We start from the raw sequence: 24030 nt of genomic DNA on the forward strand, positions 1-24030 counted from the left end.
CACGTTTGCTAGTTGACATCGATCAGCACGCCATAGACGGGTTTTTCTACATTAATTCGAATACTAGGACACTCACGAAGATGGGGTAAGGATGCGAGACTAGATATACAAAGAAAGAAATAATGACGCAAGATGCATCAGTGCGGCTACATCCATTCTCCAAAGAAATCTAGCATCATCTTATAGCCTTCTTCATAGGCCTCCTTTACTTCTTCCTTTTCTAAGTCACCTCGTGCGCTGAGCCATCCATGCTCCATTTTCGGAAATATCGCATAGTTCTTATATGAAATGTTTGGGTTGAGTTCATTCATAAAGCGCTTTACGCGTTCTTCCGGTTCATCTTTCGATGCAATAGCAAGCACCGGAATGATTATTTTCTCTGCTATGTTCTTACCGACGAATCCGGGATGCAGTTGCGCGACAGCAGAGAAGGGAGTCGATGGTCCGGAGCAATAGGACACTACCCAACCTCCCCAACAGTATCCTGCAACATCCATCAGTGGCCGCACCACCTCTAGGGATAACTGAAGCGTGGGAGATATTTGTGGCCGGCGGCTTACCTAAAACCCCCCATTTCTGCACCCCCTTCCACTTTTCACTCGCCTCCTTCTGCACCATCATCACCTTCTCAACCGTCTTCTCAGTATTGCCCGGACCACTCAAAAACCCCTCTAGCTTCTCAGTCTTCTCGGGAGTGTCGTCCGGATACCAATCCCAATCCGCGACCTTACCTTCGAAGAAATCAGGCATCAGGACGAGGTAAGACCGATCCCCTGATGTAGCGAGGATGTCAGCGCCACGCAGGGTGTTTGAATGGAAGGCGAAGATGTCGTAGAGAACTACTAGGGCGTGCGTTGGAGGATGAGAAAAGTCATCGCCTGTGATGTCTGTGTGGTAGTAGAAGTCGTTAGCATGGCAGACTTGTAGGGTAACTTGCGATACCCGCGCTGAGAATGAGAAGGGGAGAATACACGTCCGTAATCCACCGACGTTTTGGTAATTGCCTTTTGGGCTGTAGGTTACTTCTTTGGGATCAATGGGAGGGACGGTGCAGCAGGCGGTGGATTGCTTGAATGTAGACATGTTTGAGGGAGGGAGGAGAGGGGTGATTTGGATATGGAGCGGGGTACGTGTCGAGCCCATATACGGCAGTATCGCGCCGTCACGTGAGGTAACATGGGCGGGGGTCAATGAATAAACACGGAAGGGAATGCGAGACACGAAACTTTAGAAGGTGTGGGATCCATGTTAGGAGAAAAGGCGGGCGTGTTGGGTTGATGAAGCATCGCTAGCTGCATTGGTCAGTCACAGCACGCGCTGTTAAATCATATAATCCATATGCCTTCCACTCAGAACTGTAAAGGGTTCGCGAGACTGAACACGTCTTGGCGCTAGCCTCCTGTTTCGTTCCTCAACGCCCGCCGCAAGCCTTGTAACTCTTTCTTCAGCTTCCGCAAATCAACGTCTCTCTGTAATCCTGTCTCCAGACTGGGTGGCCCGTATCTCTGGTCTAACGTAGAATCACCCTCGCTTTCCCTGCTCTCACCCGGCAATGCGGAACCCTACTGAGGTATCTGTCGTCTTGGGACTCGTCAAGCTACATATAGACTACGATGCCCTGACAAGAGGCTTCGCAACCTCATGAGCAAGATGTATTAACTGCTGCACATTGCTCGCTAAATCCAGTTCGCTTCACTGAGCCGTTTTGCTCAGCCCTTGCGGCATGGCATTAAGTTCCTTTTTCAGTAATTTCTATGCGGGGACTCCCGTTTCAGGTTTAGTGTAGTCCCTCGCATAAACCCCAAAATCCGATCCGGGCCGGGCCACCCTGGTCGCGTCTAGCCGGCTCTGGCTTGGTGCAATCTTGGCGTGAACCGCCCAGAGCCAGGGCCCAAAACGGCTTCCTTGTTTATGTAACCCCACGACTCACCTCACAATTCTGTGCTCCAGGAGCCAGAACTGGACCTGTCCATTTGCGAAGGGGCCACACCTCTCTAAAAAGATAGCTTCATGCTGCCCCCCCGGCAGCTGCGAACAGCTTCCGTCCCTTACCTTCCGCAAGCGCTCCTAGCCTATCAACCTCTCAAGACTCGCTCGGCGCCGCCCACTGCTTCCTGCTTGCCTGTCCTTGGAGCGAGTGTGCTCATTCTCCGCCACTCTCTGTCCTAATTGGCCTCCGCCTGCCGTCTGTCAACTGGTTCAGCCGGCATAACTCTCCGCGTACGCAGCAGCGACGGCTCCTCGTCGGCTGCACCATCGATAGCGAGTTCGAGGCCGGCGATGATGCCTGCAGCGAGACCAACCTGACAGACGTTGACACATATCGTGGTGAGGCCATGGACGGGTGCGGGGAGATTGAGGAAGCGGCATAGCTCCTCGATAACGACGCGGACCATCCGCCCGAGTACAACCTTCAACACCTGTAGTCGTTGCGCGAGTCCGAGTTCGCCGAGGAAGTTAACAGTAGGAAGCTCATCTGATTACCAGTGTGTGAAGAAGTTGTGTAGGATTCGAGCTCGTCAACTTGAACATTTGTAAGCCTTGGGGAATAGCCAGAGCACTTCGTTGGCTAAAGTTTGCAGCTGTAGGCCATCTGCTGGTGTGAAAACAACACTCTTCATGATAATTACAGTTATGGATAATGGAGGCTACGCCTTCAGATGCTGTGCGGCGAGGTAGCGCTAAGAGCTAGGCCCGGCGCAATGTGGTCCTTAAATGTGGAGGCACCTATATCGTCAAAGGGTACCAAAGCTGTGCCGCACTCCAAAATAGAAGCAGACGTAGATGTACAAATTCAATGCCTCTAGGCCAATCGAAGTAGATATTTTATGCATAATTCAAACTCTACAAAGATGGCGTTTAGGTATTTCGTTCTATTTTCATGATATTAAATAATAAAAAAGGTATAAGAACAGGAACAAAATGTAGATGCCACCTACAACCAACACCATTCCCTCATGCTGGTCAAGATATCCCATATTTCAACTGCAGATTAATTGCCTCAACTTCATTCTGCGCAGCCCATTCACGTTGCCTATTCATTCGTTTCCGGGTCTGCGCCACATTCAGCATGCCTTCTAACAAAAATCGTTTGTACATTACCTTATATCCTAGCGGTGTCGCAAACAACGAGGAGCGCAAGTGAGCTAGCTGCACTTTTAAGTTTTCTTAACACATATTGACCCCTTTAGATACCACTGGGGCTTTCTGATTGGACCCAAAGCAGAGGGGAAAGACGTAATACCAGGCGCAAGTTACCACGTCAAAAACTCCCCTTTCGGCTGGACCTATGAAGAAATCCCATTAGAGAATGTCCAAACCACCATCAGACTCTTAGCACGCATTCTCATCGCCAAGATCGAAGATGAACAACGTCTCATTACCCTTCTTCGACGGCTTCCAGTTGTGCAGGGTGATTCAAACTGGAGATGTCGTACTTGGGTCGCGAGTGCCTTGGCCGAGATTGCGAAGGACGGGAAGTGTGTTGGTACCGCCGAGCTAGACTGGCAGAAGATCGAGGCATGTGCGAGACGATACGTAGGAGACAAGACTGCTAGTGGTCGCTATCGATCAGCTGCTGATTTGTCGAAACCGAAGCCAACCTGGGACATGCTTGAAAACAAGGAAAGTGTGCCGTAGAAACTAGCAACCTTGAGCTGTCGCAAGAGAAAGGTCATTAACCTGTAATTTTATAACGCATTTACATTCTGGTTGTTTCCGGTTTATGCAATGATATTGCGAGTAGTGCGAACACCCTCTTAAAGTAACCGCACATCAAGCGCCATTCAATGAGCGATCATTCGTCCCACCATTTATTGCGAACTTCCTCCATCCTGAGTTCCTCAGGACGCGGTCGGTCGAGAACCTTGTCAAGCATGCCTTGCCATTCCGTTCTCGTAACATTGCCAAACCAGGCCGATGTATAATCCCAATAATGCGGATACCATCTGGAGAACTCCCAACCAATGATTCCCACCACATTGCCCCCACAAACGAGAACATTGATCGGATTTAGATCACCGTGAGTAAAAACTAGCGGAGGTCATGGCCCATCTGGTTTGCTCATCATGTCCTGGAGGTCGTGCCAATCCTGATCCTTTTCCCGATCTTTGAGATCTTCGGGTTTCAAGTCTCGTCTAAGCCAGAATTGAAATTCTTGGATTGTCTCGAACGGACCAAAACGTGGATTTCCACGCGGTTGCGAGAGTCATATAAGGAGCCTTTAATATAGCTTTCCACACCCGTGCCTGGAGGTGTTAGGGCGCGTAACTCTTGGAAGATCTTTCTCAACTGCGCGAAAACACCCTCGACTGATTCTTTAGACATGCTGTTCCACGCTTTTGACAGTTCCTCGCCTTGGATCCTCTCCATAACAATGTACGCTCTGTTCTTGTGCAAAAAGGAGCAATGGACCTTTGGGACGGGAATGGCAGTGTTTCCAGCTAGGTATTTGATTGCGACACCTTCCGTCAGGTGGACTCGACGGCCCGTCTTCACAATTTTGTGTTTCGAGATTGGGACGCAGAGTCCATCCCGTGAATAGAACTTCGCCGTAGGATGCAACGCTAGTCGTGTCAAGAACCGGCGAACAAAAGTGTTGTTGATGGCGAGATGTTCGGTGCCGTTGTGTTGAGTTTCGATGTTATACCTAGGCGGAACCTATGGGGATGCCATCCCACGATTGTGCGGTAAGTGGAAAGAGGATAGGTTCTCTTGCGTGAGGCCTTAGGGGGCTCGAAGGCGTGGCAGGGTAGGACGACGGAGGGATTTGGGAGGGCCGTAGGCGAGGTTCGTAGAGTAGGCGCTTCGAGAGTAGTATTCGGTAGAGAGATCTATGTCTTTTTGCGCGAGGAGAGGCATGATTTTATGGTGTTGGGAGTGGGGTTGACGCGTGAATGTCGAGTTCCTCAGGGGAACGATAAGAGGGTTTTACTAGAGCTAATTTCAGTAAGATATTTTACTATTGACAAGAAGTAGGATTATTACCACAGACTAAACCTCGAAAACGAAGAGGGAGACAAACCTCCAACGCTAGCCGTATCCGGCTAATACGGCACGTGACTATTCCCTTAGCGCGTTTCCGCGTCCTGCCTCCATCGCGTCATCCTCATGCCTCATCGCATCGACTCAACGCAACCACATTGTCTCACACAACAACTCCAACCGTCTAATTCAACCGCAATGGCTGGCAGCGGCTCCAAGCGAGGCGGCTTTCAGAAAGGTGGAGCACCTAAGTTCGGAGCAAGGAAACGCTCCTACGCCGAACGCGACGACCCCGCTTCCCACCGCTCCAAGAAAGTGAAGGCAGAAGAGGACGGAGAAACCGAGACTGGATCCCTCGTGCCAAAGCTCGAAGAAGATGACGATGGCAACCAATATGTTCCTGTATGTACAGCACCTTATGTTGTACCACCTGGAAGATTTCATAATTGACTAGTTGGCTGGGCTGGCTAACAAGCGGATTAGTTGAACGCTAGAGGCACCCGCCGAGCTACCGTCAGTGAGTTTAAGAAGAAGACGTTTGTTAACATTCGCGAGTTCTGGGAAAATGATGTGGGGGTGATGTTGCCGGGGAAAAAGGTTAGGGTGTTTAATACCTATCTTTGAGGAAGAAGATAGCTGACTTCTACAGGGGATTGCGCTCTCGATTGACCAGTATAATGCCCTCTTGGCTGCGGCACCGCTTCTTGAATCTCTTCTGGCTAAACAGGGGGAGATAATTGTCCGGCCGGATTATAGTGGTGTGCCTGATGCAGCGACGGCTGATGATGAGGATGAGGAAAAGCGGGATAAGGAGGATGAGAAGCTAGTGGAAAAAGACGACGAAGTTGAAGATGAGGAAGGGTGAAACAATGAGGCGACGCTGTATAAATAGTACAATGATGGCGTTATCGGTCCGGTAGGTGCTGAGTTATATATTATGGGTATACCGGTGGGTTTCAAGATACGGCTACTTCAATGGATGTATTCTCTCAATCCTGCAGTGCAAGTTTTGGGTGGCATCCCACGACTTGTAAGGCTTCTTTCTCATCCGTATCAAGACGACGTCCTCTACGTCTCTCCGTTTCATGGATGCACTTGTTCACTTATATTCTCCGCAACCTTAACTTTATAATTTCCCAAGTATGATAGAGTGGGTGCTCTCCATGACTAACTCACCCTTCCATTTATCAGTTCAATTCAACACATCACCCGCGCAGGGCACTACTAGATTGCAGGCTTATTCTCCTCGCGCCGAGAGGTTCGCCAGGTTCATGAGGAAGCCATGTGTCCTGATAATTTCAATTTCTAATTCTGGCAACCCTCAACTCATTTTCCAAAAAGAGCCGTCATATGAACTTGGAACTTATGTTTCTGGGAAGAGATTTCCACGTACTCAACTACGACATCTTCTCCAGTATTTCCGCGCATACAGCATTCCAATTAGTGACCTGAGGGAAGAATCCCGCATGAAAGGAATTAAATAACCAGAGCGGTGAACAGGTCTGGTGGCATGAAGCAAAAATCGGTCCCTTTCAACCCATGAGGTAGCCCCCCCTTGCATTTAGAACCTCGGATTAACACTCGTCATCATGGTTAGGATTTCAAATACCAGAGACCACCCAGAAAGCTTATAAACCGTTAGAGCAATCGATTTGCGGGACACGATAGGACTCCCTAGAAGCCATGGGTAGACTGCATCGCTCTTTTCGTGATGTGTGCTGTACACACCCTTTTCAAGTTCAGGAGTGGAGTCACATGCACGGTTCTCGAAGGAGTTTTTATTCCCTACTATCCGGCTCCTTCGGTAGGAATGGGAAGGGAGAAGTATTTAGGGGATCTAGTTTGAGTTTATGTACTGAATGATAGGTCTTGGAACTTAAAGTTTCGGCAATTAGGAAGTGAGCCACGATGAATAGAAGTTAATATAGGCATTGTATATAAAATTGAACGTAGTGAAGTTGATAGGCTAGCTCCAGGAGGGATACTGATTTTGACTGTAGAATCGGAGGGCCTACAAAAGAACATTGACAGGGATACCGCGGCTTTCAACTCGTCCTTGAATTAAGAAGAGGGTTGCAAGGATGCTAAAATCCTGTCCCAAATCGTATTACTACATTCCGCCGCAATGCCAATATGTATGGGGGGTATCAACCTTCTCAGATCAACCCCGCAGCAATGGACCCCAAATACCTCGTCGCAACCGTAACAGCAATAGCCAACGGCACACTCACCTCCGCCGTCAACCCCATCACAGCTCCAAATGCCACCTCCCCTGTGCATCCCGTCAGTGTTTCCAGAGCCTTCCCGATGCAAAGCCCCATCGTATCCAAAACCTGCGACCCACTTTCCTTCGACACCAAATCCGTGTTCACCGTAATCAACACCGCGAGAATATCCCCACAGCCAAGCCCACAAAACCCATTATCAACATAACAACCCGCATGCGAGGCAAATGCCTTGGCGGCCAGCGAGTCGCACGACTCCTTGCAGGTTTCTAGTGCCGGAACGAGTGCGCGCTGGAGACAGCTCATAGTACCCCATATAAAGCTCTGACCTGCGGGCGTGAAAAACGCTCGATTTCTATCAAACGCAAGACAATTCTTCCTACCGTACCTAACCGGATATCCCTCTGCCCCACATCCTAACTGGGCTTCTGCACACGTAGTATAGAAGTCACAACTCTTTGGTGGGGGATTCTTGCAAGATGGTTGGCACATCGGATCAGTAGGACAGGATTCGCAGTCCCCGCATTTGTCGCAGTCAGCGTCACCGACTTTCTCGACGACGAGTGACGAGTCATAGAGGTTGTCTGCGACATTCGAGACGCCAATGTCGTAGGAGACGCTTTTAGTATTTGTGGGGACTTGGAGGGAGAGAGTGAATATGTCGGTGGCACCGCTCGCATCGAAGGCGCCGAGACCGAGGGCGTTCATGCTGTTAGTGATTGTGACAAAGGCGCCCGTGTCGGAGCGGATGGTTATGGAGTAGTAGTCGTTGAACTGGGTTCTGGGAAAGATTAGCATGGGTGCAAAGGAGCATGTTAGGATACTGTAGCGCACCCGAAGAAACCACCTGGGACTTCCGAGGTGATGAAGCGGTATTTGATATACACGTTCTTGGTGGATGGGCGCACAGGGAAGCTGTTGCTGGCTTTTTGGATCAAGAATTGACCGTTGGTGTTGACAACTAATGTCGTATCACGCTTGATCTTTACGGACTGTTGTAGAGTTCCACCAGTCCACCCTTCAGTGCCATTAGCAACTTCGAGGCTCGCACCAGGCTTGGGAGTGATATATGGGATGAGCTTCAGGGTGACCTGCACGGCGGTTGGTGCAACCCCGTTGACTGCGATGGAATTATCGCCGGTCCTAGCCACAAGACTAATAGTTGTTCCAGGGAGGTTTGGCAGCGTACATTTGCCGGAGGCATCTGTGGTGCAGGATCCGGTAAGGCCTGGGTATATAGTTGCATTGGCTTCAACGTGAACCCCGCTGGCTGGACTATCATCTGGGTTGAGAACCAGAATGGGCATATCAACGCTACCAAAATGCAGCTCATAGGACTTGATAATAGGTGAGCCATAAGTATCGAGAGCAAATATTGAGAGAAGAAGGTAGTCTTTCGAGAATCCGGTGAACGAGACTCTATCAGGGCTAACAGTGATACCCTCCACCACAGGCTCGAAGTTTGCAAAGGCTGCAGTTTGGTTCTGGTTGAATTTGGAGCAGGAGACTATGTCAATTGAGAACGGTGAATTCTTTTTGTTGAAGGTGTACTCTGAGACCCCCTTCAATTGAATCTTGGGTTCACATGGGGCGGGAGTCGGGTTTGTCGAATTCTTTGGCGGTCCAGTTCCGGTAGGGTATATTCCTGACAATGTGGTATTGTGCATGCCGTAGATGGGAGTACTATGAGCATAGCTATTCCCAGTCTTCGTAACACTCGTTGTCTTGGTGCATTTCGTTTCGCCAGAGAAGTGGTAGCCAGAGCTGTACGTATATTCGTATGGCTTGTTGCTCCGATCAAAGCACGAGGAGTACTCGCTTGGGATTGGGAACGGGTGCTCAGAAACCGCAGCGCTGTGGACTGAATATCCATATGGACTTGGTTCGTGAGTAGCTTCTCCCATAGACCCATATACAGTTTCCGTGACAAGGACCGTGATTTGAGCAGCACTGTCACATTCGCTGCTGGGATTCAAATCATTCGCAGATGATAAAAACGAGAGACATGCGAAAATAACGAGACTTGCAAGGGAATGGCTTTCGAAGCGAACCATGTTTGTGGTAACACGTCAAGTACAAAAGAATGTGAAGATGAGTAAATGAACGTCGGTGGGAATGTGTGTTGTACTGGAAATTGGGTAGGGTTTAACATCGTGAAGTTCCACAGCCTCAGGGGTATGCAGGCAACGAGCTGAATGCAGCTTTAGTTATTCCATCTTATTGTTGTCGCCGTCGACATATGCACGTCTCCACAGCGCGTATGGATTGGTTGGCAAAACTGAAGGATTCAAGCCTCGAAAGCCACAGACCGGTCACAAGCCGGGGGTCGAAAGAAAAACCACAGATTCGCCTAAACGGGAGATTTCAGGTCCGAGATCTCCTGATGGTAATCCGGTGCGTCAATATTCAGACTTATCCTTGTAACTGGATGGCTGGGTTTCGCAAAATTGAGCAGATCATATCCTCAGCTGCATCATGGTCATGACGCCACCGGACTGTCTTAAGATCCTTGGCCGGAGAGACCAGTTAAAACCTATGAGATAATGAGTGCGTTGCGATACGGGTTTAGGAGGGATTGCCATAGTGGTAGGAGCACGGTTTCTAAACCCTTGGCGGCGTTACGTGGACTGCACGTTACCGCCTTGAGCTGCTCATTGGTAAGGAATTCTACAGCCTGCTAAAAAGTTACGGAAACCAGAGAGATATTTTAGAAGCATACAAGCTCCTACCATCAGACCCTCCCATGTGAGCCGACATGTAGCAGCTCGAACAAGAAACTAGATTTCTATAAAGGAAAGTCTAGTCGATATGTGAAGAGCGCAACCTACTTATAGGTAGCCTCTCCATGGGACAGACTTGTAGCGGCTTTGAGATGATAAGACTCCCACAAAACAACAGAAAATATTGCTTTGCATGGAATACGGAACTATGAGGTAGATGATAGAGTGAGAGACTGAAGGTGAGATCAAACAATGCGATTAGACCCATAGTATGGAAATTTTGGATATAACGTATGAAGCGGAGGCATAGTTGTTGAGAGAAAGGAGAAGAGAATGGGAGGAGATTCGGGAAGGCTACGCACGAGCCTTCGGACTTAAGATCTCCGAACGGATCTATTTAGAAGACGATAGTTCCGCGACCCTTCACACCTCTCCATCGCGTTCCGCGCATCCTAGCTGTGCATTAGGACTATCAATTCTCTTCAAGACCTTCCTCATCAAATTTCTCTCACCCGCGTCAGTGGCCCGTTCAGTGCGTCAATCTCCACTCCTCAGGGGTTTCTTTCCCTGTCTTCATACTGCCTCGGTTGTTCACTGAGATCGCCCAACCTCACACCATCCGTCATTAGTGGGTTGTTAACAATGTCAACCATGGAAATAACTCGAAACCGCTGCCCTCGGGCTTCCCGTTTCCAAATATGTTAGTTTCCATGAACAGTTTAGCTAAGTGTGGGGACGACACTTGTCATGATGACGACTGCGAGTTGCCGATGTTATGCTCCCCGTCCTAGATCTTCCTGCATCTTAGTCTAGAGTTCATTAAAATCCTGCCCGTGCTTATCTTCATGCCACACTCGTACGATATCAACTTATAAATCACGATGCGAAGCTAGAAGCAGCACCCGAGGGATCGATATCCGTCCCGCCACGTCCCGTATGCATAGTCGATCGGTAGTTCATTCAAGCTTTCTTAAGGAGCTTCATTGAGGTCTTGCACTCTCTGAAAGGTGTGGGCGCCTTACAAGTCGAAACAGTTCTTCCGGGCCTTTTCCAGAAGGAAAACTCCTGAAGACGACAAAGCGTTTGCCGTTAATCATCAGGAGTGTTGACATATCGTATAGTGTATCCCGGTATCGCTTCGACGGCATCCTTCTTTTTGAACGAAACGGAACCGGCTTTCGGATCGCTCCTCCAGATAGGTTTGGTAAATAAATGCAGTTAGAACTCCTTCTGCGCAGTGTATTGAATCCTAATAGGCATATGCATTCGGCATTGCTTTCGCCATCATTACCTGCGCACCTACTTCGGGTGGGCATTTCAATCCCGCCATCACGCTTTGCTTTGCCTTCTGGCAAGGCTTTCCATGGAAGAAGGTCCTGTATTATCTCTTTGCGCAAATTTTCGGGGCCTTCATGGCTGGATTGGTCCTGATGGGCCAATACCACGAACAAATTTCGGCTTTTACTACGAGATCTATCGCCGCAGGAAAGGGAACTGTCTACAACGGTGGTCCAGCGAGTATTCTCTGTACCTTTCCTGGGGAAACTCAGAATAACCTTGGATATCTCTTCCTTATCGAATGGTTCGTTGATAGCTTCATCGTAAGTCCACCCGTATATGTATTCAGATATTCTTGGCCACCCAGAGACTGAGAGTTGATTAGGGCATCGTAATTTGGGCCTCACTTGACCCAGCCAATCCATTCGTATCCCCACATTCAGCGCCCTTTGTTATTGGTCTTGCATATGCGAAGTACGCCATCCTCCCCCTATAGCTGACCGTCCGCTGACATTCGGTAGTATGATATGGGGCTTCGCAAATATATACATTTCAACCAATCTTGCTCGTGATCTCGGCACTCGAATCGTAGCTGCTATCTGGTTTGGCGGTGAAGCCTTCTCTTACAAGAACTATAGCTGGATCGCTATGCTTGTGAATATCCCAGCGACCTTCTTTGCGACGGCGTACTATGAATTTCTTATGAGAGATAGCTTGAAGAAAATTGGAAAGGGGAATGCGGTTAATGCGGGTGGTGAGGTGGGCTTGGCGAAGCACCTGAGTAAGACAGGCTGGCCGATCGAGGACGGAGCAACAGAGGTTTTGAGGAAGCAAGAGACGAATGTTTAGTTGCGGGTTGAATGGCAAGGCTTGGCTGGTAACCTTGTTTGATAGGGTTGGGAGGGGAATCTGTATGTATACAAGCTCCTGCCGGAGTCATTTCTACCTTGGGCGAAGTTGTGTGCAGTGGATGAAAGCGGGAATTTTGGGAGGGATTTTGGGGAGGTATACAATATATGAATCAAGATAGCCGACTTGGTCACTCTAAGGTTTACTTATCTTCGGACAGTGAATACCTAGGGCCTTGGTACTTTTGGTTAGTCAGCATCACTACTCGCCTGGGGATAGGCTGCTCCCAGGCTTGCTGCCTAGTTACGTTCGTTCTCTCCTCTCTACATTAGATGTAACCCGGAAGGCTCTCCGGTTAACTCAAGACCTGGATCCTCTCGCCTGTATATATACTACATGGCCCCTCAGTCTCATCACAACACAATACATTGCTTCACAAATGCTCTTTTACCCCCTTCCAAGCTGATATAAGGGGATAGTTTTAGCCTCGTAATCCTGTTATACTCATAGCTTCTCACGATACTCACTCATTTGCGCAGTCAGTGCCATCAAACGCTGCGACTTCGGTACAATCACTTCTCAAACGTTCTGATGTAATTCACGCCTAGGTCGCACGTTTGTCCATGTGATGCGCCCTGGGACCTAATGTGGAACATAGCAGGGGTAATTTAGGATATATATTGGCACCCTGCTCGACGCTCCTCCCAATTCTAGCTACAGATTTGATGGGCAGACTCTACTCCAGTCATGTTCCGCATTGACAGTAGGCCACGAAGTCGGCGCTTAGGCGCTGACCCGAACGTCCAGGGTCTTGGTTGGGATCTTTTCTAGTCTGTTGTTAGAGAAAGTCTTAGGGAGGATCTAAGGGTCTCTAAGGGCGAATGCAGCAAATTGGCGAAATCCTATTCTCTAGACTAAGTAAACAAGGTGACTAAATTTATTAGCCATAATAATATTATTCTAAAAGAAAGAAAAGATCCAATAGACTACCAAATACCTTCTCCTTGTATTACACATGTACGGGTTTATTTAAAGGGCTGTGACTACGGCGCGTTACGATGCTTCTGCACTAGGGGTTTTTTTTGGCTATCTATCCTACCATTGGCGCTGGTGTTTAGCATAGATATCGTTGGGGTCGAAGGTTTGAATGAGCTGGTGATTGCTAAGGATACAACCAATCGGCTTATCATGGACGAAACAAAGACGAGCGTCATCAAGGCAATTGCAAAAACATATACCGACAACGAAGGGGGACTCTTCTTTAGTGCTGATTCCATCATGAGAGAAGTGAAGGACAACTCCTTTTGTTTCATGGGTCACTAGGAACTGGGAAAACAGGTAGGTTTGCGGAATTCGCTGGACCACCTCGCCTTCACCTCGCCACGGCGGATCTATGCCATAAGCCTAAAGATTTAGAGAACGGCATAATGGATTTTTGTCAAGTACGTTAACGATTGGGATGGGGTTGCGCTGATCAACGAGGCCGATGTCTATCTTGAAGCCTGCTCTATTAAAAACCTCAAACGGAATAGTGTTGTCACGAGGAAGCCCCTCTCTACCCCACTACTCATTTTCTGAACTACCCCAACAGTTTACCTTAGTACCCTCAACTACTTCCGAGGTATACTATTTCTTACGACTAGCTAAGTGGGTCAATTGATGAAGCTTCCTTGTCCCGGATACATGTGTCCATCGTTTACGAGCGTCTTCATGATAGTACTCCGGCGCAGATGTGGGATAAATCATTCGTCAAGTTGAAGAACGGTTACAGGCAGGGCAGCCCGATCATCGAGAATGAATAAGATGCGAGGCAATATGTCAAAAAGAATGAAGATGTCAGAAACCTGCAGTGGAATGGACGAGAGACATGTAACGGTAAGTTGCATTGCTAGGGCTCTATTATGCCCGGCGATTCCGACAAGAGACTCAAAGTTCAGCTTTCCGGACGGCAATTGCCCTCGCACTAAACGACAGCAAAGAGGCAAACGAGAAGAAGTCAGCCAACGATGAGTGCCTTTCCCAAGATCAAAGCAAAGCACCTTTGCACAGGTGGTGAAACTGTCTTCTGGATTTAAGAAGTATATGAAGTCGAGCCATAGCAATTGAGACGAGTCCAAACAAGCGTACATTTACAGAAACCAAGATGATGATGCCGACACACCGAAACGGCAACGAGGTGGAGGCGGAATGAGTGAAGCCTGGCACAACTTGGCTTGTATAGCTTGTCGCATTGCGCTCTTGGCACCACAAGCCTGGACTGACCATTATGAAATAGCTCCATGTTTGCATTTAGCTTAGAATATGTCGTTGTAGAAGCTACACTGGCCAATATTTGTTCCGTCAGCTATCGTTTATGGTGTTCCGCGGCCACGTCCCGTGGTTGGGTACATCGTGGCTTCTTTGATGATCCAATACTTTATTGAAAGATTGCAAGGGTCTATTAGCGGATACTCAGAAATAGGAGCGGGCGGACAGTCCCACCCATGCTATCCTTGTCGCAAATGCCTCCACCAACCCTTCCGGTTGGTAGAACCAGCGGGAGGGGAGACGGCACGTGATCTTGGGCAGCCTCGCCTGCCCTGTCCAGGTGGAGGTGTAATTCACCACCCGCCGACTGTGATGCTTGCGTCAATGATAGCACCTCTCCGCAGTAAGACTCTACCATCGAGTATGCGACAAAGGTCGCAGCGTCGAGCTCCCGATGCCGAACGGGATTAGCTGCAGGATTTCGCGCAGCAGAGCGGCACAGTGACGTAACGCCAGATGTCCGAAACTCGACCATATACCTGTCGCGAAGTTGCGGTCAGCAAATGTCGGGACTCTCACCACCAGCGCCAATTGAGCAATCACAGACTCCTATTATTCCGGACTCATAGCCCACGCCGGGTCGCCTGATGCATGTGCCGCTACTTGAATGCCATCATCGCACCTGCTTCCTTCCTCGACTCTCCTTCCTTTGATTCTCAACCTCACTTGCCCGACTCGACAACACAACGCACACGACTCAGGTCCCCCCCAGCCTCGCACCTTCGACACTGCGTGTGAGCCGCCCAGCTCACCTTCACCCCTGCCGCTATGAACTACTCCAATATGATCGAGGAGAAGAACCTCAAAGTACGTACTTTCGCGACGTTGCATGAGTTAGGCTGACTATGGGCAAGAAAACCTTTATAATAGCCACGCTGTGCTCCACGCTCGTCGGAACCTTCACCTCGTCCATGGGTCTCTGGGACCGCGTCAACGAGAAACGGCGGCAGAAAAAGAGGGATAGCAAGCAGGACAGCGAGATAAAGCTACTCCGCGAGGAGATCGAGAAGAAAGATAAGGAGAGCAAGGAGCGCGAGGACGACCGGAAGAAGCGCCCGGCGCAGGACGACGTGGGCGACTCGTTCGAGCGGTCTGGCGCTCTCATACGCCGGCAGTATGATGAAGGATACGAGCGGCTAGGTCGGAAGTTCGCCGTCGGAGATCGTGAGCGCTGCCCGAGACTTGACAGTCTACACCACAGCTAATCACTTCATAGACGTCACGGAGAACCAGCTCCAGGCCCAGATCATCACGCTCCAGCAGACGGTCATTCAGGTCCTCCAGGATGCTCTTTACAACGATCGACAGCTCTCACGCGCCGACATAGCGAAGCTCGTCGCCGCCTCCAACGCCGCCAGGGACGGTTCGCTCGATGCCCTCCGTGGACAACAGCAACGACTAGCTATCGAAGCTCCTCCGCAGCGAGCCTTGCCACCCCCGAAGCGTGCCTCTACCGTCGTCGAGGCGGATCCTCTCTTTTGCCGCTACAGCCTCGACCTCCAATATATACCGAAGAAGCCTTTGGCCGCGTCTTTTGCCCCTGGGGGAGACTGTAGATGCCCGGACTGTGGCGTACGGCTGCCCGTCGACTCGGATGACTTCTGGCAGATTGGCAAACGCACACCGATACTCATCTCAGAAGGCGGCTACGAGAAGGAAGTGATGGAGACACGAGAATTCCACCTTGGCCAACGATTCATCTTAAAATGTCATACGGTCGACGGCGAATACGCATGCGTGCTCTGCAACAAGCATCGAGACGTAGATGCGCTCTGCCGGACTCCAGAGGCACTGGTGAATCACGTTGGCAGGTTCCACGACCTGATAGAACTCGAGAAAGAGCGTGATCTACGAGAGAGGCCATTTCCATTGGCTCTACCACCCCCTGTGCCTTCGCCTCCTTCATCAGCGGCCAGACAGGTGAAGGAGGTCGAAGTGCTGCAGTATCGGTGAGCTTGATTTTATGTGCACTTAGCGGGCGGCGGGCGGCGTTTGGCGTACAAAAGATTGGGTATTCCACGACTCTCTTATGCTTACTATCTGCTTTTTGAGAAATATATGACTATGGTGCTTCTTCATTTATGTGTAATCACTTTTCTCTTTCCTGTGACTTGTGCTTGGTTCAGTTCCAAGGCTCTATTTGTTGTGAACTAGTAACTGTTCAGGATTCTATTCACGATAAATGCAGCTCAGAAGCCATCGAGGGGAAGTTAGCAGCCGGCTCATGGAGTATTAAGATAACTCAGAGAGGAACAACAGGAGCAATCCCACAAGTCCTATTGCCGCGTAAGGAAGGCTGGATCGTGAACATGGGTGACTCCTTCCTTTTGGAGTCAGTCGGATTTGCGTCATTTCGGCAGGCAATCGTAGATCCTTGATTCAAAGCGAATTTTAGCTCCGCAAGATGACAGTGCACGTAGACAGGCGTCAAGGGCATAGCCTTGATATGATGCTGCTGGGATTCATGCAGAGCCATCCTACAACAGTTGGACACGTTCCTCACACCCCCGAGCCTACGTGCGCTAGCCCTTGGGTTTGATGACACGCTACCATCCGCGAGGCTGATATCCAATCTCGCGAAAACAGCGCAATTCATCAACCTCACCCATCTAGATTTATTCATACACCGTGCAAAGAAAGGAGGGTTTCAGCACTCACCCAGAAGCACCTTCGTCTTATATCCATTCATCTTCACAGACTTTCTTGATTAGAGGGTCACTGAAAGCTATCCTTTTTTAACTGAAAGCCCTACGTCTCCAACGTGTCTCCACAGCCTTCTGTCTACAGCGTCTGAATCATCCTGCCTGCTTCGCAATCTCCGCTGTTTCCTGTGTACATAGGGAGCTTTTCTGGACGCAACAATTGCCTTATGCGGGTGGCCCGTACAGGCACACAGCAGATGATATTTGGGAATACTAATCCACACTGGGGACTTGGGTCCATGTTTGTGTCAATGGGAATCCGTTCGCGCTTAGCCTGGATCGAGGGTATGGAAATAATATTACTGAGGTGTTGGGAAAGGTGGCGAGGGCCTTGAGCGTAATGCAGTAGCTTAGGTTTGAAAAGGCGTGGCGAGATTGGGAGGAAGGTTTTGGAATTGGGAAATATGCTATCTGAAGATTGGAAGGAAAGAGCTTTAATGTGGAAACTATCAGTTAGAGGTCGTGAATTTTTTTGCGACGATTTGCGGCGTTTCTCAAATACCTTGGGCGATGTGAAGGTGAGGGGTATTGGTAGAATGATGATCTCAATGTCGAGGTGGTGAGTCTCGTTATTAATACTAGCTGTATCACTTGACCAGGGAAGACCGATGAGTAGAAATTAATATGCTGCTTGCCTTTGCTGCAACATACCACTCATGATACGTGCCTTCTAGATAAATAAAAGGCGGATTTAGTCTCTCACTAATTAAGTTTGTGTCGTTTCTGGAACAATTTACAGCGTCCTTCACGCCCATGCACAGCACATATCTAAACTCCTTTCTCTCCCATCTATCATGCTTGCTAGGAGGGAAGTTCTGCTTTTATAATCAAAGAAGGCTATGCAAGTTGGCCAAAACGGACAAAAAGAATGTTAACAATGGTTCGTACGAGACTAACTCGCAGCCTTGGCGTAATCTGTTATTTGTTATTAGCACCACGCGCTAACCAATTGCGCCAACGAACCTGGCTCTTGTTAATCTGAATTATAAAAGATTTGGGAGGTAAAGGACACTCATAGAAGCTGGCGAAGGAGCTTTTGAGGAGGATCGTGGTTGAAGAAGCAGTGGAATAGAATAATGAGTGAGTGAGTGAGTATGTGAATGAATGGTGATGACGGGTTCATAACTCTATCTAGATACCTAATATGGACAGCTATCTGATGTCTCAGCTAAAGCTCCGTCATACGGGCTAAGAGCCACAGATGGATAGATCTACCACATTCAGCCCGTTCCTTCAGCCAACCTCCTCACGCACTAGCTTCAGCCGTCTGCTGCCTCGAGGCAATACTCCCCTGTCTCCACGCTTCCTTCGGATTCTGACTCTTCACCACCTTACTTTCCTCTCCTTCCTTTCCCCATCCGCCGCCACCAGGAGTGTATATAATAATTCGCTCTCCAGGCTTCATACTCGCGGTGTTCTTAGCACCCAAGTTAATATACCGATATTCCGCTTCTTCTTCCTTCTCTTTCGCGGCCTCCGGTACAAGCATCTCCTTCTCCAACACCTCTACCGCACCATTTGTCTTTGATTCCACCCCCTCCCTCTCCCCCTCTACCGGAGCCTTCGAATCCAGTTTCTGATCTACTACCTTCTTATCAACCTTCCTAACCCAAATATTAAGTCCACAAGCAGCATCCTCTCCACCCTCAAGCCCATACGGATGATACACCCTGCGTTCACTCAAAATCGAAACTTGCACCGGAATCCTAAACTCAATATCTCTGACTACGCCCTCCCCACCACTATGCATACCCTTCCCCGCACTCCCTATCCTGAGACCGAATTTACGGAGTAAGACAGGATACCTGCGTTCAAACACCTCCGAGTCTGTAATCCGGGTATTCGTCATATGTGTATGCACACCTGAAGTTCCCTCCCATGTGGGACCCGCGCCCGAGCCCCCAGCAATAGTTTCGTAATATCCAAAGCCTTTCGTTTCCGTCCTCTCAGCCCCCGCCCCGTTCGCGAAACTCGTTCCTCCAAACCCAAACGTTAGATTATTCGTATCGCCCTGGCTCGCCGCAGCGGCTCTAAACACCTTAAGCACCACGTCTGTGACCCGTTGGCTAGTCAACACGTTCCCGCCCACCACTGCCGCATTATCCGACGGGCTTAGGAACGATTTCTTCGGAATAACGACACGTATCGGTTTCAAGCAGCCCTGATTCAGTGGGATATCTTCCGAGATAAGACAACGCAAGCAGTAGATTATCGCGGAATAGGTCACCGCTTCAGGCGCGTTGATGTTACCATAGACCTCTGGCCCCGTGCCAGAGAAATCGAATACCGCCTCCCCTTTATCAGGGTCTATGGAGACACGTAGACTGATGGGGGATCCGTCGTCCATGAAATCTGTGGCGGAGAGGTCTTGACCTTTGAAACGCTTATACACTCCCTTCAGCAGAGACCGCACAGAAGACTCGGCGTTTGCTTGGATGGATGTCATATAGAACTTCACAACGTCTTCCCCGTAGTCTGACATCAGCGTTGAGATAAGATTGATACCTTTTTGGTTCGCGGCGACTTGTGCTTTTAGGTCGTTGATGTTGTCGGATAGACACCTCGTTCCGCTACACCCAGGATATTGTCCTGGTTCGTCAAGCAGTAACTCCGTGATACGTTTCTCGTTGAAGTGCCCCTCTGATACTAATTTCTCGGACTTGATAGCCGCGCCTTCTTGGTAGAGTTCTCGGGAATGGGGCGGCATAGAGCCGGGAAGTATGCCGCCTATATCGGCGTGGTGGGCGCGCGAGGCGACATAGAAGATTATCTTGGAGTTAGAAAAGGCGGGTGTGATGACTGTAATGTCAGGGAGGTGGGTCCCGCCAAACATTGGGTGGTTAGAGACGAGCACATCGCCTTTTTTAAGCTTGTTTTTCCAGATGGAGGCTTGTTTGCGGACACAAGTGGACATGCTGCCTAGGTGAACAGGAAGATGAGGAGCTATAATATAGCGTTAATAATCCGGCGAATGTATGGAGTTGTGTGCTTACCGTTCGCAACGAGGCCGCCTTCAGAATCAAATAGAGCGCAAGAGTAGTCCAGACGCTCCTTCACGTTGGTGCTTACGCTCGTCTTCTGCAATGCTCGTCCCATTTGCTCGGCAATGGCCATGAAGCGATGAGCAAATATACTGAGCAGAATCGGATCCACCTCTTTGGTATCAATCTGCTTGTCCTGCTCATTGCTCTCCCCAATATTGATGATGACGTGTGTGTTGATGACGAGTGCAGATGCAGTCGGGGTGACAACGATAGTCTGGGTTCCATCTGCGATAATGGCTGGTCCTTTAATGCGATCACCCACTGATAGGTCCTCGAGCTTGTAGATTGAGGTTCCTTGTCGACCACCTTCAAAGTATACGCTTCGTGTAGCGTACTGCTTCTCGCCTTTATCCAAGTCCTTAGGCTTGATTTCTTTCAACTGTTGGTCTACGGTCTTCTCTAGACCTTCGAAAGTCTTGCCAATCCCTCGAGCTCGGACGTCATCTACAATGATGTCTCGGTCTGGAAGAGTGAACCCAAATTCCTGCTCATGTTGCTTTACGAACGCCTTTCCAAATGCCCACTCATCTCCATCATACTCCTTCTCGGCGTCCTCTTTCGTGGGCTTGATGATCATCAACGCGGACTCCGTTCCACGATATCGAAGATTGAGGTATTCTTCGAAGTGTATATCGTTCGCCGAAAACCCCTGGTCGTTTAATCTTGCCGCTGATTTCGACTTGAGTTCCTTCATCTTCTTTTGCAAATACTCTCGCACATCCTTATCGTCAGACCACACCTTTGACTCTGGCTCCTGGCGCTCGTCTACCACGTCCGCTAATGCCATACCATACGCCGAAAGTACCGATGAGTATCTATGAATTAGGATCTGCGAGACGCCAAGAGCTTCCGCAATCGCAACCGCATGTTGACCTCCAGCGCCTCCAAATGTCGCAAGTCGATGTTTCGATGTGTCGTGACCTCGCGCTTCAGTCAAGCTTCGAATCGGACGGGTCATTGTCTCGTTCGCAATCTTGATGAAGCCACTGGCCACTTCATCCAATGACATCTCTTTCTCCTTATTCCCACCAGCCACCTCTTTGTTGATCTGCTCAGCCAGCTCCTTGAAGAGCTTCTCACTAGCTTCTGCATCGAGTCCTTCGTCTTCGTTCTTCCCAAAAATCTTAGGAAAGAAGTCTGGCAGGAGTCGACCCAGCAGCAAGTTGGCATCGGTGATGGTCAAAGGACCTCCTTTTCTATAGCACGCAGGTCCTGGGTGTGCGCTAGCTGATTCTGGCCCGACTACAAAAAGTCCGTTCTTCCAGAAGAGGCGTGAGCCTCCACCCGCTGCTACAGTGTTGATATCTAGCTGTGGAGACTGGATTGTGACTCCTGCTGTGGTGGTTTCGAACACATGATCATATCTTCCCGCGCCGTATCGACTTACATCCGTGCTAGTACCCCCCATGTCGAAACCTATCACCGGGATCTTTGTTTGGGGGTCGTACGATGTCAACGCGTAGCCTACCACACCTCCAGCCGGACCAGAGAGAATCGCCTTGAGTCCGGAGAAAATGTCGACATCTACTAAGCCGCCGTCGGACTGCATGAATTCACATCGAGCGCCCTTGGATCCTCCTTCACGTTTCACGCTCTTGGTGCCGAGTCCACCCTCGAACCCTTTTGAGAAGCCTTCAATGTATTTCCGAATCGCGGGAGTGAGGTAGGCATCTGCGCATGCCGACGTTGCTCGCGGAACTAATTTGATCATTGGCATGAGCTCGTGGCTCAAGCTTACATGCTCAAACCCAATCTCTTTTGCGATCTTGCCAACCAGTGCTTCGTGGTTTGGATATGTATAGCCATGCATCAAACACACAGCAATACTCCGGAGCCCACCATCAAATACCTCCTGTAATTGCTTCCTTATCGTCTCATCTGACGGTCGTTGTAGGATGCGTACAGTTTCCCCAGACAATCCCCGAACGAGCTCCGCATCGGGGCCAGCCTCATCGATGGAATCCGCCTGAGTACGATTCCTCTCCGGATCCTCAGCGTAGTCTTCCAGGGTCACGCGCTCGTCTATCTCCACTACTTTCTTATACAGTACCTCTGGCTTCCGAATATCCAGGGCAAAAATATTCGGCCGTGATTGATTGCCAATAGCCAAGCAATCTTTAAACCCCTTTGTAACCACCATTGCAATATCCTCACCTTTACGCTCTAACAACGCATTCGTTGCTACCGTAGTCCCCATACGTATGCTCTCGATATCTGAGGTGTCGAGAGGTTCGCCACGGGGGATTTCCTTGCCAGTGAATTTAGAAAGAAGACGTCGGATGCCTTCTAGTGGAGCATCGTCATAGTTGGAGGGATCTACAGAGAGAAGTTTGATGAGGACGTCATCAGACATCTTCCCGGTTCCTGGGTTGCCGACGCAGTCCGTGAATGTACCGCCTCTCTGCGTGAATTAATATGGGCTAATTAAGTGCGAGAGCTGAACTTACATCTATGGCGATGCGGATTCCCCGCTTGCTGACTTCTACTGAGCCCATGTTTGGAGGATGTGAGTGAGAACTCGAGGGGTTGAGTGAGTGTTTCCAGGATATACAGTTAAGGTAGCTATTGGTGATGGTGATTCAAGTTGAGACTGTTGAAAACAAAAAGGAGGCTCAGTCATTTAAGCTGAGGGGGCAGAACATGACCCGGTTAGAAGCTCTCGTGATCAATTCCGGTGAAGAAAACTGCAGGAGTGGGGGGTGATACGGCTGCCCCGCGATGAGGCACTATCACACAAGCTTTTGTCATCCATCCGAAGTCGCGATCCGATGACGCATGAGCGTTTTCTGCCACCGCCCTATTTGTTGTGGTTAGTGCGATGAGACTTTGCGCTAAGCCCGTTTTGCTGTCTCTACACCAAATCTACCCCTCAGCCAGGGTGCCAGGATCCATCAACACCCCACCATCGCCATTGTCGTCACCACAGAAAGGTGGGGAGCCATTGATTATGTTTGTATTTGCTGCGCGCGCTGTCAATTTCGAATTCCTCAAGAGGCTTGTTCTGCTTGTTGAAGTGAGGTTGGCAGGATTGGATTAAAGAGGTAGCATCAGTTGAAGATGTTTACATCTTCAACTGATGCAGGAGCTATTAGGTACTAGAGGGAATATAGCCGGAGCTGCGCTCCTTATACAATACATTATCTTTTGCTTCAACTTTTATCACTCCTTACCCCTCACCTTACCTAATTTACTACGGGCCTTTTCTCTGTAACTATTCTATTAACATTAAAAGTTTAGCCTAGCTCTCCTCTCTCATCTTCCTTAGCTTTGGTATAATTCGTCTGTTTCCACGCTTGTTCCGCTAGTCTCCATGTTCAAATTCTCCGCGATTCCGGCCACGAGTTCCATGGATATGCAACACTCCCTCAGGGGTTCCGAAACATCGGTCCTGCCTACTTTGATCAATACATACTTATTTGCGCATTTTAGCAAATTTGCGCGCCTTCTTCTCACTTCGTTCTATCTCGATGACTAGGATGTATCCCCAATGTCGACAACTACGCTGACAACTTGGATTCGAATCAACATGGAGACCTGCATCACCCTTAACGTCGGATTCAGCTTATTGCATCCTTCGGGCGGAGTCCTTCAGCGGTAACGTAGCAAAAAACATATATTTTACGACTGTTCCACGCTTCTAACCCGTTAGCCGTTGACATGAAAGACCTACCGCGAATCACTTGTGCACGTTTCGATAATCCAGCCATATTTCTTGGCGCTCGATCCAAAAGAAGTATCATCTCTAGCGAGAAGCATTATCGGTGATGGGTGAAAGAATTTGGCTGAGCTCCAGGTGAAATTGCCCCTGGAGAGTGTTTTCTCCATGGCACTTTTTTCACATATCGGAGGATGGCACGGTTACTCCCGAGGCACGCATTACGACCTCATTCGGTCGGTAGTTATGCAAAGGGACTAGTTACTA

General features: G+C 49.4%; 9 protein-coding genes across 9 annotated transcripts; 4 read left to right on the forward strand and 5 right to left on the reverse strand.

Moving 5' to 3' along the window:
- Positions 1–146: 146 nt before the first annotated feature.
- On the reverse strand, positions 147–1083 carry BDR25DRAFT_309120 (uncharacterized protein; the record flags this gene model as incomplete). Its single annotated transcript, XM_033691055.1, has 2 exons — positions 147–484; positions 561–1083. The coding sequence occupies 2 exons, from the start codon at positions 1081–1083 to the stop codon at positions 147–149; spliced, it is 861 nt and encodes a 286-aa protein (XP_033555195.1).
- Positions 1084–3070: 1987 nt separating this feature from the next.
- Positions 3071–3639, forward strand: BDR25DRAFT_321371 (uncharacterized protein; the record flags this gene model as incomplete). Its single annotated transcript, XM_033691961.1, has 2 exons — positions 3071–3141; positions 3192–3639. The coding sequence occupies 2 exons, from the start codon at positions 3071–3073 to the stop codon at positions 3637–3639; spliced, it is 519 nt and encodes a 172-aa protein (XP_033555196.1).
- A 100-nt stretch (positions 3640–3739) lies between these two features.
- BDR25DRAFT_330808 (kinase-like protein) lies at positions 3740–6389 on the reverse strand (the record flags this gene model as incomplete). The annotated part of the gene is made up of 3 exons (XM_033692568.1): positions 3740–4032; positions 4173–4648; positions 6385–6389. The coding sequence occupies 3 exons, from the start codon at positions 6387–6389 to the stop codon at positions 3797–3799; spliced, it is 717 nt and encodes a 238-aa protein (XP_033555197.1). The 3' UTR covers positions 3740–3796.
- A 531-nt stretch (positions 6390–6920) lies between these two features.
- BDR25DRAFT_251125 (uncharacterized protein) lies at positions 6921–9508 on the reverse strand. Its single transcript, XM_033686109.1, has 2 exons — positions 8043–9508; positions 6921–7989 (listed from the first exon to the last, which is right to left on the reverse strand). The coding sequence occupies exons 1-2, from the start codon at positions 9260–9262 to the stop codon at positions 7140–7142; spliced, it is 2070 nt and encodes a 689-aa protein (XP_033555198.1). The 5' UTR covers positions 9263–9508; the 3' UTR covers positions 6921–7139.
- A 1513-nt stretch (positions 9509–11021) lies between these two features.
- Positions 11022–12055, forward strand: BDR25DRAFT_206196 (aquaporin-like protein; the record flags this gene model as incomplete). The annotated part of the gene is made up of 4 exons (XM_033684481.1): positions 11022–11132; positions 11185–11529; positions 11592–11680; positions 11728–12055. Coding segments are annotated over 4 exons (873 nt in total), but the record flags the coding sequence as incomplete, so codon positions are not given.
- Positions 12056–12802: 747 nt separating this feature from the next.
- On the forward strand, positions 12803–14931 carry BDR25DRAFT_348614 (uncharacterized protein; the record flags this gene model as incomplete). The annotated part of the gene is made up of 14 exons (XM_033694446.1): positions 12803–12830; positions 12863–12885; positions 12943–12982; positions 13041–13319; positions 13349–13497; positions 13538–13586; positions 13647–13676; positions 13721–13819; positions 13859–13930; positions 13978–14050; positions 14080–14142; positions 14191–14336; positions 14400–14744; positions 14774–14931. 14 exons carry the CDS (start codon positions 12803–12805, stop codon positions 14929–14931), a joined length of 1554 nt encoding a protein of 517 aa, XP_033555200.1.
- On the forward strand, positions 14876–16430 carry BDR25DRAFT_251131 (uncharacterized protein). Its single transcript, XM_033686110.1, has 3 exons — positions 14876–15169; positions 15217–15526; positions 15579–16430. Exons 1-3 carry the CDS (start codon positions 15131–15133, stop codon positions 16313–16315), a joined length of 1086 nt encoding a protein of 361 aa, XP_033555201.1. The 5' UTR covers positions 14876–15130; the 3' UTR covers positions 16316–16430.
- Positions 16431–17143: 713 nt separating this feature from the next.
- BDR25DRAFT_348616 (uncharacterized protein) lies at positions 17144–17819 on the reverse strand (the record flags this gene model as incomplete). Its single annotated transcript, XM_033694447.1, has 2 exons — positions 17144–17654; positions 17716–17819. The coding sequence occupies 2 exons, from the start codon at positions 17817–17819 to the stop codon at positions 17144–17146; spliced, it is 615 nt and encodes a 204-aa protein (XP_033555202.1).
- A 347-nt stretch (positions 17820–18166) lies between these two features.
- On the reverse strand, positions 18167–22793 carry BDR25DRAFT_251133 (uncharacterized protein). The gene is made up of 3 exons (XM_033686111.1): positions 22556–22793; positions 20058–22509; positions 18167–20007 (listed from the first exon to the last, which is right to left on the reverse strand). The coding sequence occupies exons 1-3, from the start codon at positions 22601–22603 to the stop codon at positions 18311–18313; spliced, it is 4197 nt and encodes a 1398-aa protein (XP_033555203.1). The 5' UTR covers positions 22604–22793; the 3' UTR covers positions 18167–18310.
- Positions 22794–24030: the final 1237 nt, after the last annotated feature.

Source organism: Lindgomyces ingoldianus, assembly GCF_010093535.1.
Source record: "Lindgomyces ingoldianus strain ATCC 200398 unplaced genomic scaffold BDR25scaffold_1, whole genome shotgun sequence".
Taxonomy (NCBI): Eukaryota; Fungi; Ascomycota; class Dothideomycetes; order Pleosporales; family Lindgomycetaceae; genus Lindgomyces; species Lindgomyces ingoldianus.

Bases quoted from the DNA above. Each gene is read 5' to 3' on its own strand.
- BDR25DRAFT_251125 (XM_033686109.1), bottom strand. From the start codon at position 9,262: ATGGTTCGCTTCGAAAGCCATTCCCTTGCAAGTCTCGTTATTTTCGCA. The intron at 7,990-8,042 runs GTGCGCTACAGT...AATCTTTCCCAG, and splicing joins GTCCCAGGTGGTTTCTTCGG to AACCCAGTTCAACGACTACT.
- BDR25DRAFT_251131 (XM_033686110.1), top strand. From the start codon at position 15,131: ATGAACTACTCCAATATGATCGAGGAGAAGAACCTCAAA. The intron at 15,170-15,216 runs GTACGTACTTTC...ACTATGGGCAAG, and splicing joins TCGAGGAGAAGAACCTCAAA to AAAACCTTTATAATAGCCAC. The intron at 15,527-15,578 runs GTGAGCGCTGCC...ATCACTTCATAG, and splicing joins GAAGTTCGCCGTCGGAGATC to ACGTCACGGAGAACCAGCTC.
- BDR25DRAFT_251133 (XM_033686111.1), bottom strand. From the start codon at position 22,603: ATGGGCTCAGTAGAAGTCAGCAAGCGGGGAATCCGCATCGCCATAGAT. The intron at 22,510-22,555 runs GTAAGTTCAGCT...TAATTCACGCAG, and splicing joins GAATCCGCATCGCCATAGAT to AGAGGCGGTACATTCACGGA. The intron at 20,008-20,057 runs GTAAGCACACAA...GCTATATTATAG, and splicing joins AGGCGGCCTCGTTGCGAACG to CTCCTCATCTTCCTGTTCAC.